The sequence below is a fragment of the Anolis carolinensis genome, unplaced genomic scaffold (assembly GCF_035594765.1).
Source record: "Anolis carolinensis isolate JA03-04 unplaced genomic scaffold, rAnoCar3.1.pri scaffold_11, whole genome shotgun sequence".
Classification (NCBI taxonomy): Eukaryota; Metazoa; Chordata; class Lepidosauria; order Squamata; family Dactyloidae; genus Anolis; species Anolis carolinensis.
In genome coordinates, this window is record NW_026943822.1 from 21026428 (window position 1) to 21044131 (window position 17704).

Genomic DNA, 17704 nt, shown 5'->3' on the forward strand with positions numbered 1-17704 from the left:
TGTTTCTTCAAAAAATGGTATCAGATCAGAGCAAAATTGAGCGCAATGGGTTAAAATTAAACCCTTGTGCCAGCTGGATTGCTGACCTAAAGGCTGGGTTGCTGACCAGAAGGTTGCCAATTCAAATCCGCAAGGGGGTGAGCTCCCATCTGTCAGCTCTAGCTTGCAGGGATAGGAGACGCTTCCCAGCAGGATGGTAACATATCCGAGCATCTCCTGGGCAACGTCTCTGTAGACGGCCAATTCTCTCACACCAGAAGTGACTTGTAGTATGTTCTTAAGTTACGTCTGACATGATAAAAAAGGAAAAATAAACAGAGCAATGGGTAACACCAATGAAATTATTTTTTTACATCACGCAAGGCAAGAAACTGTTGGAAACTCCCAATGCTGCTTTGTGGCAAGATATAAAACCACCATTTTATTGTTAAATAGGATTGGGGGGGGGGAGAAAACCATTAGGGTAGGGAGCAAAAATAGCTGGACACAATCGTACAAGTCAGTTATCAAACAATATGAAACACTTTATTTCAACTTTACAACATATAAATATATGGGACAAATCTGTGCTTTTGGGTTGCTCTTCCCTGCCCTCCCCAAGCCCAGGGTCCAGCCTGATGACTGCGCAGCTGCTTTGGGAGGCTGTGTCATGGCAGCGGGGTCCCCACAGTCAAGGCCAGGCCAGTTTCAGAGTATGTACACATCCTGCGGGAATCCCTTCCTCCACCTGTCATCTGCTCAGGTCCCGGCTGGAGTCTCGGCAGCTCAGCCGCCTTTCCTCGGGAGACAGGCCGGCAAAGAACGGGTGCATTAGGGCTTCGGCAAATGTGATCCTCTGGGCCGGGTCGAACGCCAGCATTTGCCGCATGAGGTGGAAGAGCTGCATGTGTTCAGTGGACTCCTGCAGCATGTACGTCTGTCGGGGCAAAGGGATTATTAACACTGCCCTGAAACATTTTGAGCCAATGATGTTTCACAGGACCCTCATGAAAGTGGAAAAATACCACAAATAATTTTTTTAACTTCTCTAGATCAAGCACAGGCAAACTTGGGCCCTCCAGGTGATTTGGACTCCAACTCCCACCATTCCTAACAGCCTCAGGCCCCTTCCTTTTGCCCCCCAGCCGCTTAAGCGGCTGGGGGGCAAAAGGAAAGGGCCTGAGGCTGTTAGGAATGGTGGGAGTTGGAGTCCAAATCACCTGGAGGGCCCAGGTTTGCCTGAGCCTATTCTAAGGCTTTGCTATACAATCCCATAGGATGTGAACCGCTCTGGTTCTTACCTGAAGCGGTTTACAGTTTTCTTGGACATATCTCCCATCGGAGGTGTTTTCATCCCACACCAGGCTCCCCTTGTGGAAATATTTCTGTTTCCTGAATGAGGAGAAATACACAAAAAGACCGCATTCATGGATTCAATCATACATAGCTTGAAAATATGTACACACACACACACCTGGCAGAGAAAAACCAAACCAGACACTATTTTATGTGTCATTGTGGATCATGAAGATTGAGCATCCATATATTTTGATATCTATACTGGGGGCCGGGCTGTGGCGCAGCTGGCTAGTAACCAGCTGCTATAAATCACTACTGACCGAGAGGTCATGAGTTCGAAGCCCGGGTCGGGTTAAGCCTCCGACCATTAATAGCCCTGGCTTGCTGTTGACCTATGCAGCCCCGAAAGACAGTTGCACCTGTCAATTAGGGAAATTTAGGGACGCTTTATGCGGGAGGCTAATTTACAACACCATAAAACTGCCAGCAAAACATGAGGAAAGGAATGCGGAAGTACAGCCACTACTGGACGGTGAAGCAACAGCTCCCAATGTGGCCGGAATCGTGAAGCTGGAAAAATGTTAAAAATGCCTCTGAGTTTGTCTAATGTATGTTGTTTGTCTGTTGGCAGTGAATGTTTGTCATATATGTGTTCATTGTAATCCGCCCCGAGTCCCCTTCGGGGTGAGAAGGGCGGAATATAAATACTGTACATAATAATAATAATAATAATAATAATAATAATAATAATAATAATAATAATAATAATAATAAATAACTAAACCCTAGCAGATACCAAGGATCCATGGTTAACAATAATGTTCTAATTCGGCTCCAAACTAGAACATTCATTTTCCAAGTCATCAGGCTTAAAATGCTTTCAAAATGTACAAAACGCATGCGTATCACAAGGCTAAAATTTACGTGAGGCTTTATTGCTCCCATGTAGGTGCTTTTCCCAAAGATATCTTTTGAAAGTTCCTATAGAATCATACAATTGGGATCCTCAAGAAGCCATCGAGTCCAACCCCATTCTGCCATGCAGGAAGAGCACAATCAAAGCACCCATGGCAGATGGCCATCCAGTCTCTGCTTAAAAGCCTCCAAAGGAGGAACTGCCACACTGTCATGCCTTCTCTTCTGTAAGCTAAACATATCCAGCTCTTTAAGTCACTCCTCAAAGGGCTGTAAGGTATCTGGAGTAAGTATAAAGTTAGCAAGATTCTCCTCTGCCTGGCATATTTACCCCAAATGTCTGCAGCTAAGCCGAGACAATCCTAGTCAACTCTCTTCTAGCAAAAAAGAGTTTACTATTCTTACCTAGTTTTGCGGACCATATGCTGAGGGATCGAGCCAAGGATCTTCTCCATCATCACAAGATGCTCTCGATTTTCATGAGTCTGTCAAGTGAGACAAAGGAGATTATATATCTACTCATGCAAGACTATGCTTAATCTTCACCATTTCCAAAGGACTGAAAAGCTTAAAAATGCTCATTCAAGAACAGTAAATAAAGTGTCCAGAGGACTACAATTTCTGTACCTGAAAAAGTGTGAACCCTCGGTAGTATTCAAAGAGGATGCAACCAATGCTCCAGACGTCACATGGCTGAGCCCAGCCCAGCTCTGGAAAGGAAGATGAACGAGAAATGTGAGCGCATTCTTAACTTTCTTGATCCTGCTTGTCCATCATTGTCTAAGCCAGGCCTGGGAAAATTTTGGGCCTCCAGGAGTTTTGGACTTCAACTCCCACAATTCCTAACAGCCTTCCGGCTGTTAGGAATTGTGGGAGTTGAAGTCCAAAACACCTGGAGGACCAAAGTTTGCCCAGGCCTGGTGCAAACCAAGTGGTGCTAGTGAACTTTACTCTCTCCTTGTTTTTGAATAATTCTTCCCAATCTTCATTCCCAAAAAAAAAGCCATGCCAAGTTAAAACATCGACTCACCCAAGATCACTTCTGGCGGCCGATAATGCCGAGTGGCCACGATGGTAGTGTGATGCTCGTGGTCGAACGTGGCGCTGCCAAAGTCCGCTACCCGGATCCACGTGTTCCGGATGGACTTCTCCTCACAGCTCTGCAACAGAGAAGACATGTTCCAGCCCTGTTCAGTTGCCTGCCCAAAAGTGAGGACATAAAAGGTAAAAACAAAATAAATACAATGGAAATGTTTCCTATCTTCCCTTCCTCTCCTCTAACCAGGCAGACTAAAGAACTTGTGCTAAAAAGTACATGTGATTAGGCCCAAGTAGACCACATGGTGAACATGAGCCAATGATGTGCTGCAGCAGCTAAAAAAGCCAATACGATTCCAGGCTGCATCAATAGGAGCAGAATGTCTCCACTGAGGGAAGCTATAATCCCGCTCTCCCCTGCTTTGGTCAGACCTCATTTGGAATAACTCTGCCCACTTATGGGCAAAGCAATTCAAAGAGACTGACAAAATGAAAGGCACCCAAAGAAGGGCAGCCAAAATGGTCAAAGGTTTGGAAGACCCTGCAAGAAATGGCTGAGGGACCTGGGTATACGTTTAGCTTGGAGAAAAGAAGGCTAAGAGAAAGGAGGCACCAAAGCTGTATTTAAATATCTGAAAAGATGTAATCTTTCTGCAGCTCAGAATTAACACTAAAACCCTTCCCACACTTTTCCCACTCTGAGAAGAATCTTACCTTTTTCTCATTGTATAAGGTATCGAATTCAGAGTTTACAAACAGGATATTTTCGGGTTTGAGGTCAGTATGCGTTAGCTGGTTGTCATGAAGAACTGCAATGAAGCACAAAGGAGAGATAGGCATTTCAGTAGCTTTTAATAACTGGGAGAGCAATTCAAAAAGGTAACTTTTCTACCAGGATGGACTACTTACACTTCAAGGCATGGCAGAGCTGGAAGGCCATGTGCCGGATCTGGGCAAGCGGATAGGGCTGGAAGTTGTTCTCTTTCAAGAATTCAAAGGTGTTCTTGCCCAGAAGCTCAAACGCGATGCACATGTGCCCATGGAAGTTGAACCAGTCCGACATCAGGACACACAGGCTAGGCCAAAGGAGGGAAAAGAAACACACTATAGCTCCCAAAGAAATTGCACCATTGATTTTTCAGGAAGTTCAGCTGATCCTTCATATTGGCAGTTGACTTTCCTGGGTTTAATTAGTCACAGATTTAACTGAAATGCTTCTCTCTAGGAACTTCTAGGTCTCCTAATGTGACTGATTCAATATTCAGCTTCCACAGGAAGTCATGTTTTCCCCACCAGATCAAAGATACCTAATGGAAATGACTTACTGTTTGTTTTCCTTATCCTTTTCTTTAATTTTCTTCAGGACATTAATTTCTAGCCTGGCCGCTTCGCGGTATTTGCCCACATTTCGAATAATTTTCAAAGCGACCAGAGAGTTGCCTCTAAAAAAAAGGGCAAGAGAAGTGGAATTTTTAGACACAAGAAACAGTAAAGGCAGAGGTTTCTAAGGGTTAAAACTGCAGCCACGTTACAACAAAGGCACTTTAAAGGTTAAAGTACAGTAATTAAAATTTTCTCCTGATTTTAGTCTACCGAACAAAGAGGAGGAAACTCCCTCCCTTTCCCCTCAGCTAATGCAAGCAAGGGAGGGATGAGGCATTCATCATTATCACAGACTTCTATTGCTGTTTTAATGTTACAAAGCTGAGTATCCTTTATGAAGAACTGTTTTGGATTTTAAAAAATTTATATTTGAAAATATGTGCATAATAGCATAATGGGATCCAGGTTCATGGATTATGCTGGAGTTTTTTTGTATTTTAATTCATGTTACAAACTGTGTTCCATGGTCCTGAACTGGGACATCCCACCTATTAAAATAACACCTTTGCTTTTGCCAGTTTATGTGAAGGAGGCAAGCAAACAACAAACACTCTGCAATAAAAACAAACGTCATTAACATGAGTACAATGTAACTTATTTTGCCTCCTCCAATTAGTTCTCCAGAGTGCCAAGCACACATAAAGTGCTTGTACTCGTAAAAAGAACAGAAAAAGTAACCAAGACCAGAAACAGCAAGGCTGTGAGATACTGTTACAGTATCTCAGATATGTTACAGACAAGATATGTTCTGTAGGGTTGTTCTTAAGTTGAATTTGTACATAAATCAGAACAGGCACATTTTAAAATGTAACTCCAGCTATATCATCTATCTATCCATCTATCTATCTAGAGTTAGTTTTGGATAGCATAGAGAAGTATTAACACCCCTGCGGTGTTTGTTTTGCTGTCTGTTCCTCTATTCAGAAGATTTCATCTCACTTTCTAATAATTGGATTTTGAAAAACAAGGATTGGTGGAGCCCCCTTTTCCCCATGATAACAACTCTTCCAAGAGTGAATTTCCTTTCCAAGGGGTAGATTTCTCTCACTTCCTGTTGTCTCAGCCCCATTCTTCTCTATTTGTCATATGTAAGTCCAGTGTCTTTAACTTGGGGACTGCCTGTAGTTTTTAGAAATTAAAAGGGCATTAATAATAATAATAATAATAATAATAATTAATATAATAAAAATAATAATAATAATTATCGCTAAGCTCAGTCATCAGTGATAAACATGAGCCAGCAAGAAAATTAAGACCATCAGATCTCTGGGTATCTCAGCTGACCCTGGCACAAGAGAGTGCAAAAGAACAGAGGGGCTTACCTGGCGTGGTCCACACACTCCACCACTTTGCCAAAGGTCCCTTCGCCCAGGCTCCCGACGATTTCATCTAGGAGAGAAAACAAAAGGGGACGTGAGCGCCAGGGAGGCCGAGAGTGTGAGGCCCTGCAATATTTCACAGCATTCAAGTTTTCAAGACAGGCTCTCTCACTGCTACACTCTTTTTAACACACAAGTGTCTACTTTCTGTTTCAGGCAATTACTGTTCAAAACATCCATTTATAAGCAATAAAAACAAAGACACTATAGAGACCCCTCCCGAACACTGAGAGCGATCAGTCTAACATGGGGATAGAAAGTAGAGAGGTAAAGTTTTACGAAAGGTGGCTGTACATCGCTCTTGGAGCCAATCGCCGATCCTGCACACCAGGTGACCTTCCTTGTCATCTTCCACGCTCCTGCTGCGCTTATTGCTCTGTTGGCTTCTCTGTACACACCGCCCCCCGAAACGCCATCCGACCAATCAATCGCACACAGCGGGCAGTTTTCCGATTGGCAGATTGAGTTGTCATTCAAAGGCGGAGAGACGATGCGTCCGGTGGTTGGTTGGTTGGTTGGATTTTCCAGATCCCAGCATTTCATAAGGCACACAGCATATATAACGATAGGGATATTGCAAGGGACACGTCAAGACACAAAACCGACTTCAAAACAAAAGTTTAAAAAACAGCTACAGGTATGTAAAGAAACCGATTAGCTATGGAAGGCAGGTGCAGTGCAACCGCTGCAGTTTCTGAACAGAGAACGGCCACTGAGAGAGGCCCAGCAATGGGGAAGCCACCCAAAGAGATCTACTGGCCCCATGAAATGCACAGCAACCAGCACAGAAAGGAGGATTCAAAGGCAGCCGCTTCTCCATTGGCAACTGTCATGGCGGGCAACCCAAAGGAAAGGCCGGTTTGAAACTGAGAAGCCAAAGTAATCTCCCCCCTTCTGTTAATCCTGCCTAGTTGTTTGTCAATTTTGTCAGGGACTCTCCAATCCCGGCCAAGCATCCCTTCCTGAAATATAATAGCTCTATGCGCTTACAGGTATTACTGGTCTATGCGCTTGTGTCAGCTTGCTTTCAATCCCAAGCAGAAACCACACTTAGAAGAACTCTAAAGGCAAGGAGCCTATTCTATAATAGTTGAAATGCTAGCGACAAGCATTGTTTGAAACAGTAAAGACCAAGACACACATCAGACCCAGTGCCTCCCAAATCCTAAGCTACTGGTAAACATCTGGTTCCCAAGTGGGGGGAAATCCAGTATCAAACTGACACTGGTATTAGTTTCTACTGTAGTGAACTGCTAAGCGGTCTAAAGTACTCCACAACCAGGATTTTTAAAAATATTATAACGTTTGCATATGGTATATTTTTCTTAGGCTAAGCTGCAAAACACAGGTTGCAAGATCAATGATACCCTCGTTTTACTTCCCACCCCTTCCACAGTAGAACAAGACCACATACAAGTCCTAAGAGTGCCTGAAATGTAGAGAAGTTGAGGCAATTTGAAGATTGTGAAAGAAAGTTTACAATCTTGAAATAGTTTAGGTCATTGCATATACTTAGCAGCAGTACATACACATTTCTGGTAGAAAATCCCCAAAGGCGAACCCAGAGAAGGATAGGGGATTTAAATAATTAAACCCAATTTTAAGGCATAATAAAACCAAGTGTGACTAGGAGAGAAAAAAGAGAACAGACTGCTTGAAGAAAACCATCACATCTATGTGTGCACCAATGAAAGCACTCCCAATGATTGACAATAGGGAGGTGTGCAAACTAGTAATAAAAAGATGTATTTCTGGCTCACTGATCACCCTGTCTCTCAATAAATCATCTCTGTGACGTAGGTCACTGAAGGGATGGGCTTGGCAACTTTGTGTGAATTTAAATAAAACTGTCTTAAGCAAGCTGTGTGTGTCACAATCCAACAATGTTAAAACCAAGCTGAGGTTGCGTGTAAATCAATATAACTTCTGACTCAAGGTGCCAAAACACACACTAACTATGGGACATGGCTTGTTAGGGTCTCAACAACCCTGGTGTGCATTAAACCCCTGGCAAGCCATTACGCATCATTTGTGATCTGTATGGGTCACAAGTTCTACTGGCTAAGTAGGACAGTGTCTTCTTACAGCAACAATATCATAGAATCATAGAATAAAAGAGTTGGAAGAGACCACATAGGTCATCTAGTCCATCCCCTGCTATGCAGGAAAAGCATAATCAAAACATCTCTGACAGATGGCCATCCAGCCTGTTTAAAAGCCTCCAAGGAAGGAGCTTCCAGCATTGTAGGAAGTTAACCCTAAACTGTAGGAAAGGAGGGTGTGGTGGAACCCATTAGTGACCTTGAGAAATTAACTCGTCACAAAACAGAAATGTAAAGAAATGCAGAACCTATAGTTGAGCCATCATCATGTCTGTAAAATAAAGGATGTGGCACAACCGTTCTGAACCAAATGCACTGCTTCTTCTATGTGCCATCTGTGATTTCACCTTCCCAACCCATCTCGAAAACCACAGACTTCAGTCTTGACCACTAGAGTTATTTGCACAATGAAGCAACAGCTAATATGTTACAAAAGTGCAAAGAATCATAATTTTAAACTATATTAAGGAGAAAGAGAGGGATTAGAAGTACTCACCCAATGTTACTCAAAAGCTGAAAAAGAACTAGAATCCTGTTAAGGCCCTGACCAATCCTGAGCTCATTTTGGATGCTACTCACCGAGGAAGTACTGCTACAAGACCTGGTCCTGCGTTTCCGGCAACGGTGTTGGTGCTTCCTGGTCCGGTGGCGTTCTCTTTCCCGCGATCTCCGGTGGTGGCGTGAGCGGCGAGCAGAGTAATAGTCCTCTCCAAAAGAAGGGCTTTGCTCTTCAAACCGGTAGACGTCGCTCTCCGTTCTGTCTCTGTATCCTCGCTGATAGGGCATTCTGTCCTGGCTGAGTTGCAAATACAAACCACATTACAAAACAGAAATTGGGTGCAGAATAGAAGACCCTTGCAAACAACCAAAGGATGTTGTGTGTATGCACTTATGGCAACTCTATGCATTTCATGGGGTTTTCTATCCTCAAGAGGTTGCTTTACCAGTTCCTCCTTCTGAAATACAGCCTATACTACCTGGTATATTACCTAATGGCATCCTATACAAGTATTAACTAGGCCTGATCCTATTTAGCTTCCAAGATCAGATGGTATCTGGTGCCTGTAAGGTGTATAAACATGCTTTTTCACTACAGAAGAGGGAGATTATTATGGTATAACAACAGCCTGCATTCCCAAAAGCAGCATACTAAATAAGAAGATCTGAACACATCAAAAGTACTCAATGATTAGCATATACACTCATCGCCTAGCCATTATGACACATTGTTACAGTATGCAAGAATCCATCCAGTTCTCCAGCTTTGCGATACAATCAAGCAAACAATTTCACTCTGTAGCTGAGAGGTCATTATTATTGTCCTCCCTGTTTATTTTAAATGCCACTTCCCAGAAAAATAAAATTCATAGACATTCTAATACACATGCATGCCTGAGCGCTGATAAATTCCCAGAGGCTCTCCTCAGTGCAAGCTCCTATCTTCTGAGGTAGATCAGGCAATCTATGGATGAAATGAAGCTCTCATTTGTAGCATCCATTTCAAAAAGGAAGAATTATCATTCTAGAATTTCAGAATCTACCTGGGGCAAAAATCCCAACCCGTTAATAATCCAGTATGTACTCCCCTTAATAATTCACAGCAGTTTTTCAAAACCTTCTATTGAGAAAGTCTTGCGTCCACATGTGCTGGACACAATACTGAAGCTTAATGGTACCACTGCCATAACGTTGTTTCCTTCTGAAAACATTTAAATTAGTTTGCAGTTGTAAAGATCAAAACAGAAAGCATTACACCCAGCATTTCTGTGGTATGTCTAAAGGAGCAAAATAGTTAATGATTATCCATTTGTCCACACAAACCCGTAAGTTTGCAAGATAATATTCCATTCTTCTAAATTAATGTGTTTTGTAGCAGACCAAGGATTTTAATCTGAGTGTTCCAAATCTCTACTGAACTCTCTGAAATGTTTTAGAGAAGAGTTTTTAAGAACATTGGAAATACATCATTGACATGCCTCTTTTCATATGAAACAAGGCAAATGTAACTTATAATATCCATGCCAAAGCCCAAATTCCTTCCTTCAAGAGAGATCCAAATTATACATTGGCATTTTTCTATCAGAGTCTAAGGGTCCCAATACTGGGCTCTTGGTAATACACTGAAATGAAGTATCATGCTGCCACTAGGCTACAACTATAAGCCAGTGCTGACCTTTGGAGCCCCCTTCTTCAGTTTCATCTACTCTAGATCCAACCTTCTGCAACAGAATGACCCAATGAAATCCTATGCAGGTTGATAACATTTAAAGCTGGGAGGTATGTGTCGCATGTCTCAGTCCCAGAGTTTATTTCAGGAAGGACACTGCTGACACGTAGCAAACACCAACACAATTACTCCATTCTCAACAGTGACATTTCTGCAGGTTGGAAGTACTTAAAATGGACACATTCTTCACTGACCTTAGTATCTCCAGGCAAAGTATCGGTTACGGTGGCTGGGTACTAAAGCTATGTGTAAACAAAGCTCACTTCCTTTCTGAGTATGTAAGCAATACCCCTCCCACGCAGCAACTAGCATTTGGCAATATGCTACACAGGAGAGTTATAAAAACATGGATAATTTTCGAATCCCTTTGTGCCTATAACAATAGGTACAATTAATCAAAACATCAAAGTCTTCTCAAATATCACCTTGCATATCTTATTTCTGTGCCGCATTTTTATTAGTGACAATTATAATTTATTCCCTTAGTCTGGCTCCCATAATGAGTAAAGAGACAGAAATGTATATCCTGGCACCAAATGACCAAGCAAGATGGACTTTGACCTCCCGCCCCTTGTTGATGTCTTTGAAACTGTAAAAAATGAAAATGAAAATAGGATTTTAAAGACCACGTTTTATTGATTAGCCCATCGGCCGTATCAAAACATTTAACACATAGACATACATACAACATACAACATACAACCCGCGGTAAAAAAAAGAAGTTAAAATAAACAAGCTGTTAACAAGACCCCGTTCAGGTCAAGGATTTTAAAGAGGTTGGCATTGCCTAACAGCCGATATGTATCATAACAATGTACTCAAAATTGTACAAGATTAGATCAGGGATTTTAAACCTCTCACATAATGTGAGTTTATGTTGAAACAGATCTAGGGGATACACACTGTAGAATGAATACAATTTGACACCACTTGAACTGGCATGACTCATTGTTATGGAGTCATGTGAGTTTTAGGAGACTTCAGCCTTCGATAGCAAAAAAAAAAAAAGGGGGGCTGGCATCTCACAAAAATACAAATCCAATTATTTTGCGCCACTGAGCCATGGCAGTTGAAGTGGGATCAAACAGCATCAATTCTGCAGTGTAGAGCCAACCTAAGTCAGTTCTAATCTCGGATTTCAAAATAAGAAAACAACTTTGATCCTAGTTCGAGCATAAGCTAGGCCGCAATACAAATGCTCCCTGCCAGAAGCTCACCTCCTAGAACGTGACCTCCTGGAAAGATCCCGGCGAATTGGGTATCGTGTCCTTCCTTCATAGTGCTCCCGGCTGCGAGACCGCCTCCTCTTCCACCGGTGGCTCATGTAGGGCTCCGGCTCAGGCGAGCGATAGCGCTTGCAGTGATGCATCTGGACACACAAAGGAAGTTCTTCCATCAACACCCGGAGACACCCAGACATTTAGCAATCTCAGCCCTCAACATTTTACCTTTTCCCCCACATCTCAAACTTGACTCCTTACATTTTGGGAAAGCAATGTCAGTATGTCATGAATGTGTTATGTTTTGGGAGAGTGATGTCAGTGCATTATGAAATTCAGACATATTCATACCAGAGAGCCTTTGTGACATAAGCAACAGACTCGCTAGCAGCTATTGTTTTAAAGGTATAGTACCAATTTGACACATGCCTATAACCCACTTGGGTTAGCAAAATACATTATTTTTTTTAAATCCCATAAAATAAATCCTGCTTGCAGAAAGAGCTTGCAGAACTGCATGTTAGATTTGTTTTCTTACTATCTTTGACTGAAAGGGAACTGCCAAAACAAACAGAACAAAGTAAGACATGCCATATGAACAGGACACATCATATGTGGTATTTAGGTTCAACCAGGGGAAAAAAATCACATTTGGGCTAGAAAGCATTCTGAGTAAACTCCCCTCTAGTAGGGGCTTATTTCCAAATAAACATGCATAGGGTCAGGCTGCATGTGCAAGTCCTATACTCCTTTTATTTTAACTAAATTAAACTATCAGCACATTAACAGCTCACAAGAAACTCCCACTGGCTCCCGCTAAACAACTCCATTTTGATTTCAGTAATCACGGCTTTTATCGCTAAATCTTAATTCATATGCAACACAAAGCCAAGATCAAGCTTGCTTAATCTGCATTCTGGAGAGGAAGAGTCCAACTGCTGCTGTTCCATTACCAAATGTATTCCAATTACTTTAATCATTGCTGCCCAATTTTATATCTAACTCTCTTGGGAAGAGATACAAAGAGCTCCAGAAAGTATCCAACCAAGACCTGGGCTCCTTATCGCAGCAAGTCAGCCTTCCAGATTATCTTTTTGTAACGCGACATCAGCTGCTTATGTAATATAAATCCCTGGCATAGGGAGCATTCTTCTTTCTACTGTCAGACCATTCAATCAACCCCATATCAAGGATTTTATGAAGATCAGGGATGAAAACAAATAGAAAATGTGGGAGCATGCAAGAAAGTTGCATACAACAATTTACTCTAAAAATTAAAGACTGCATGAGGATCCTGAGTAGCCATTTCCAAATAAACCAGGAGTTGTAAAACAGCCTTGAATCGGGACAGTGATAAACAAGGAGTCTCAGGGTGCATTTACACTGCAAAGTAAATGCAATTTGTCACCTTTGTAACTGCAATGGCTCAATATATGGAAGCCTGAGAGTTGTAGTTCTGCTAGATATTGACCCTTCTTTGCCAAAGAGTGCTAGCGCCTCATCAAATTACAACACCATTACAACATGGAGCCATGGTAGTTAAAAGTGGAGTCAAATGAACCTTTAAATTACCATGGAATCCTGTGATTTTTAGCTTAGTCCTCACCCAATAAAAACCCTTAATAAAATGACAACTCCTAGCATCCCATAGCATGGAGCCATAGCAGTTAAAGTGCTGACAAACTGCATTAATTCTACAACATAGCTACAGTGGAGTTCAAACCCCCACTCGAACATGGGAATCCACTTAGGTGAGTCACATTCTCTCAGCCTCAAAGCAACATCAAGGCAAGCCCCCTCTGAATAAGGTTTGCTTTAAGGTAGCATACGTCCAAAACGACGTGGCAACAAATAACAAGAAAGCTGAATAAATGCACATCTTCAATGGCAACAGGCAGGTTTGTCACTTTGGAAACATTTTCCTCTTCTAAAATACAATCTGAAAGTGCCTTAGCCTAGTACAATACCACAAAAAGGAATTGTGCCAGTCTGTCTGGTTCTACCACCTGGAAGTTAAGCGTCAGCCTTTTCAGTCTAGAGGGCTGAGCTGGAAAGAACACATTGGTTAAGCAGTGGCCCGACATCCTGCTGCACAGCCTTTGTCTCTGGCTCAATTTACACCGCCATATAATCCAGTTTCTGAATCCAGATCACCTGCTTTAAACTGGATTATACTGCCATAGAATAACATTTATAATAGTAGTAATAATATTTATATTTATAAAGCACATTTCCAAAATATTCAAAGCCCTCCACATACACTGGTCATCCTTATAACAACCCTGTAATGTAGATCAGTTCAAAGTAGTTAAAAGCAGATAATTTGGATTCAAAAACTGTATTATATGGCAGTATAGATGGGGCATTTGTTTCCTTTTCTGTTTGTTTCCCTTATTTTGGACAGTCTGCCTTCCACATTCGCTGGGGTTAGACCAGGCATGGACAAACCTTGGCACTCCAGATGTTTTGGACTTCAACTTCAGGTGGTTTGGACTTCCTACCAGATGTTGTGAGAGTTAAAGTCCAAAACACCCGGAGGGCCCAAGTTTGCCCATACCTGGGTTAGAAGCACAGGACCCCCATGAAAGGGAAAAATTGGAAGATTGTTTCTTTTTTAATCCTAACACCTAAGACCCGTTCTACACTGCCATATAAAATAATAATAATAATAACAATAACTTTATTTTTGTATCCCGCCTCCATCTCCCCCCTAGGGGACTCGGGGTGGCTCACATGGGGCAAGGCCCAACAAGACAATTAAAATATAAATTATATAAAAATACAATTCAGAGTGTGTACAGAATAAAAACAACAACAAAATACAGATTATCTGCTTTGAACCGGATTATATGGTAGTGTAGACTCATACAATCAACTTCAAAGCAGATAATGTGGATTATCCACTTTGATAATAATAACAACAACAACAACTGCAAAATGCCACCCTACTGGGATCTGCGCGCATCATCTGAAAATACATCACACAGTCCTAGACACTTGGGAAGTGTTCGACTTGTGATTTTGTGATACGAAATCCAGCATATCTATCTTATTTGCTGTGTCATAAAATATAATAATAATTTTATTTTTGTAAGCGGCCTCCATCTCCCCAACGGGGACTCGGAGCGGCTCACACGGGGGCAAGCCCAATACAATCATACAATATCATAAAATCAACAGTTGAGACATCAATGAATGCATTTAAAAACAAATTGAACAAGTCATGATTTAAAATAGACATAATTAAAATATTAAACAATCATCCATAATCACCTGGAGGGCTCAAAACACCTGGAGGGCTCAAGTTTGCCTATTCCTGCTTTAGATTCATGTTACTCGCCATGAGTCCCTATATCTAAACCAGGCATGGGCAAACATGGGCCTTCCAGGTGTTTTGGACTCCAACTCCCACAATTCATAACAACTGGTAGGCTGTTAGGAATGGTGAGTTGGGAATCCAAAATACCTGGAGGGCCCAAGCTTTCCCATGCCTGGTTTAGATACAGTTTGCCCAGGCCTAATCTCGACAAAGGCGAAGGGAAATAAATAAATATCATTACCCAGAATGAGAAATCAAGGCCCCCAAATGGGGAAGAGATCGTCCATTGAACGGCCAAGCCCAAATCCCGCGAGATTTGCTCCCAAATATCGTGACAGTAGAGCGAGGGAGCAGCTGTTGGCCGCCCCCAGGGGATTGGCGGGTGGGTCCTGAGGGGGCGGGACTAGCCCGGTTTTCCTCCTATCAGGAGGATAGGCCCCTCCCACAGGGACTCCCCTCACTGTCTTCGCAGGCTCGGCCTTGGCGACTAGGCCCGACGAGGCCCAATTTGTCGTTTTTTCCCTTCCCGCCCTCAGCGCCCCGTTCCCCAACGTCAACCGACCGTAAAAGCCGAAGGAAAACCAGAAAGGCCTCTCACCGCGCTCTCGGTCTCCTCCGCTCCCCTCCGAGTCTTCCTCCGACTGCGACGGACGACAGGCGCCACCTCGCGCAGGCGCAGTCGGCGCTCTTCCCTGCTCTGACGGGGAGGGAGAGACGAGTCGCCGACGTGCGGGCCAGAGCGGCCGACGTTTCGCTCCTCCCCCCTTTCTTCTCTCTCTCTCTCCTTCCAACTCTGCGGTAGTGGAGGACTGCGGCAAAAAGACTGGGCAGGAGCCGTGACGTCACAAAGCGTCAAAGGGGATTAGGTCTCGCTGGGTTTCGCAGACACTTCCGGCGCGAAGGCAGGAATGATGAAATCACTGCTTTATATAAATAATAATAAATCATAAATATAAATAATATGCATAAATATAATAATAAATCATAAATACATAAAAATACATATAAATAATATGCATAAATATAATAAATAAATATAAATAATACATAAATAATAATATAATAAAATATAATAATAATAATATAATAATAATAATAATATAATAATAATATAATAAATAAAGAATAAATAAAGATTTTTTTCCGTATTTATTGTGTCAGAAGTGAACCGAGGTTACAAGTCGCCCAGTCTTCTGTGTGCCCAGGAGGGACACAGCTATTGATTGAGGTTCCTGGTTTTAGCCTGCCACTTTTGGACTCTTGCTTGCTGAGGTGTTCCTGTGAGTATCTCTGTGGATCTTAGGAAGCTGTTTCTTGATTTGAGGCGTTGGCATGCTGGAGGATGGGCTGGAGATGTCACTGCCTTGGTCCTTGCAATAATAAATAATAATATATTATAAATACATAAATGATAAATATAATAATAAATAATAACATATTATTATTAATATTAATAATAAATATAATAAATAATGATGGTAATAAATATATAATAATATACAATAAATACATAACTGATAAATAAAATACATAAATGATAAATATAAATACTATATAAATAATAATATAATAAAAATATTAATAATAAATATAATAATGTATGAATAATATAATAAATGAAGTTATTAATAATATAATAACATAATAATACAGTAGAGTCTCACTTATCCAACACTCGCTTATCCAATGTTCTGGATTATCCAACGCATTTTTGTAGTCAATGTTTTCAATACATCGTGATATTTTGGTGCTAAATTTGTAAATACAGTATTTACTACATAGCATTACTGCATATTGAACTACCTTTTCTATCAAATTTGTTATATAACAGGATGTTTTGGTCCTTAATTTGTAAAATCATAACCTAATTTGATGTTTAATAGGCTTTTCCTTAATCCCTCCTTATTATCCAACATATTCGCTTATCCAACGTTCTGCCGGCCCATTTATCTATATATATAAATGAGTGATGGCATCACGGCGACCCACAAAACAACAAAACTACAGGCCCCCCAACCTCGAAATTTGACAACACAACCCATCATCCATGCCTCTAGGTTGATACAACAAAAAGAAAAGAAAAATGAAGTCCTAATTAGAGAGAGAGGAATAATTGCTTTTATCCAATTGCTGCCAGTTAGAAGGCTAAGCTCCTCCAACTTGGTCTCCTAGCAACCCAATAAAAATAATAAAAAACACTAAAAATTAATACAATAAAATACTATAATAACAGAAAATAACTAAAAATAATACAAGAAAATAATAAAATATAATAAATAAAAATATAACTTACAATAAAAAAAATTGCAAATAACGTCAAAGAAAAATTACACAACAATTTTTAACCAATACCACCACCACTTTGCCACAGCAACGCGTGGCCGGGCACAGCTAGTCTATATATAAATGAGTGATGGCATCACGGCGACCCACAAAACAACAAAACTACAGGCCCCCCAACCTCGAAATTTGACAACACAACCCATCATCCACGCCTCTAGGTTGATACAACAAAAAGAAAAGAAAAATGAAGTCCTAATTAGAGAGAGAGGAATAATTGTTTTATCCAATAGCTGCCAAAGGGATAAGCTCCGCCCACTTGGTCTTCTAGCAACCCAATCAGCCCAGGGCCTCAGTTTCACTGTTTAGTTTAAATTAGAAATCGTCAGAACATTAGAGACTCATCTCTGGTTGCTTGAGAGTTTGCTGCTAATCCACCTGGCCAACAAACAAATCCAAAAAGCCACAGCAACGCGTGGCCAGGCACAGCTAGTGTTGGATAAGTGAGACTCTACTGTAATAATAATAATAATACAGTAGAGTCTCACTTATCCAACACTCGC

The 17704-nt window shown here is 41.4% G+C and overlaps 1 protein-coding gene across 4 annotated transcripts; it reads right to left on the bottom strand.

Annotated features, from left to right (window-relative positions):
• Positions 1-388: 388 nt before the first annotated feature.
• Positions 389-15618, bottom strand: clk3 (CDC like kinase 3). 4 transcript variants are annotated; one of them, XM_062963256.1, is made up of 13 exons: positions 15460-15618; positions 11540-11691; positions 8675-8891; positions 6288-6381; positions 5937-6003; positions 4557-4673; positions 4141-4307; positions 3946-4040; positions 3224-3392; positions 2821-2903; positions 2599-2678; positions 1281-1371; positions 389-916 (listed from the first exon to the last, which is right to left on the bottom strand). In XM_062963256.1, exons 2-13 carry the CDS (start codon positions 11689-11691, stop codon positions 731-733), a joined length of 1518 nt encoding a protein of 505 aa, XP_062819326.1. In that variant the 5' UTR covers positions 15460-15618; the 3' UTR covers positions 389-730. The 4 variants fall into 4 exon arrangements, with proteins under 4 accessions (XP_062819326.1, XP_062819325.1, XP_062819324.1 ...); XM_062963255.1 differs by having other exon boundaries at positions 4141-4312; positions 4556-4673; XM_062963254.1 differs by having other exon boundaries at positions 3224-3353; positions 15460-15617.
• Positions 15619-17704: the final 2086 nt, after the last annotated feature.

Coding starts and splice junctions, on each gene's coding strand:
- clk3 (XM_062963255.1), bottom strand. CDS start 11,691: ATGCATCACTGCAAGCGCTATCGCTCGCCTGAGCCGGAGCCCTACATG. Junction 3,393..3,945: donor CCTTATACAATGAGAAAAAG/GTAAGATTCTTC, acceptor ACTTTTGGGCAG/GCAACTGAACAGGGCTGGAA. Junction 2,904..3,223: donor GCCGCCAGAAGTGATCTTGG/GTGAGTCGATGT, acceptor CTTCCTTTCCAG/AGCTGGGCTGGGCTCAGCCA.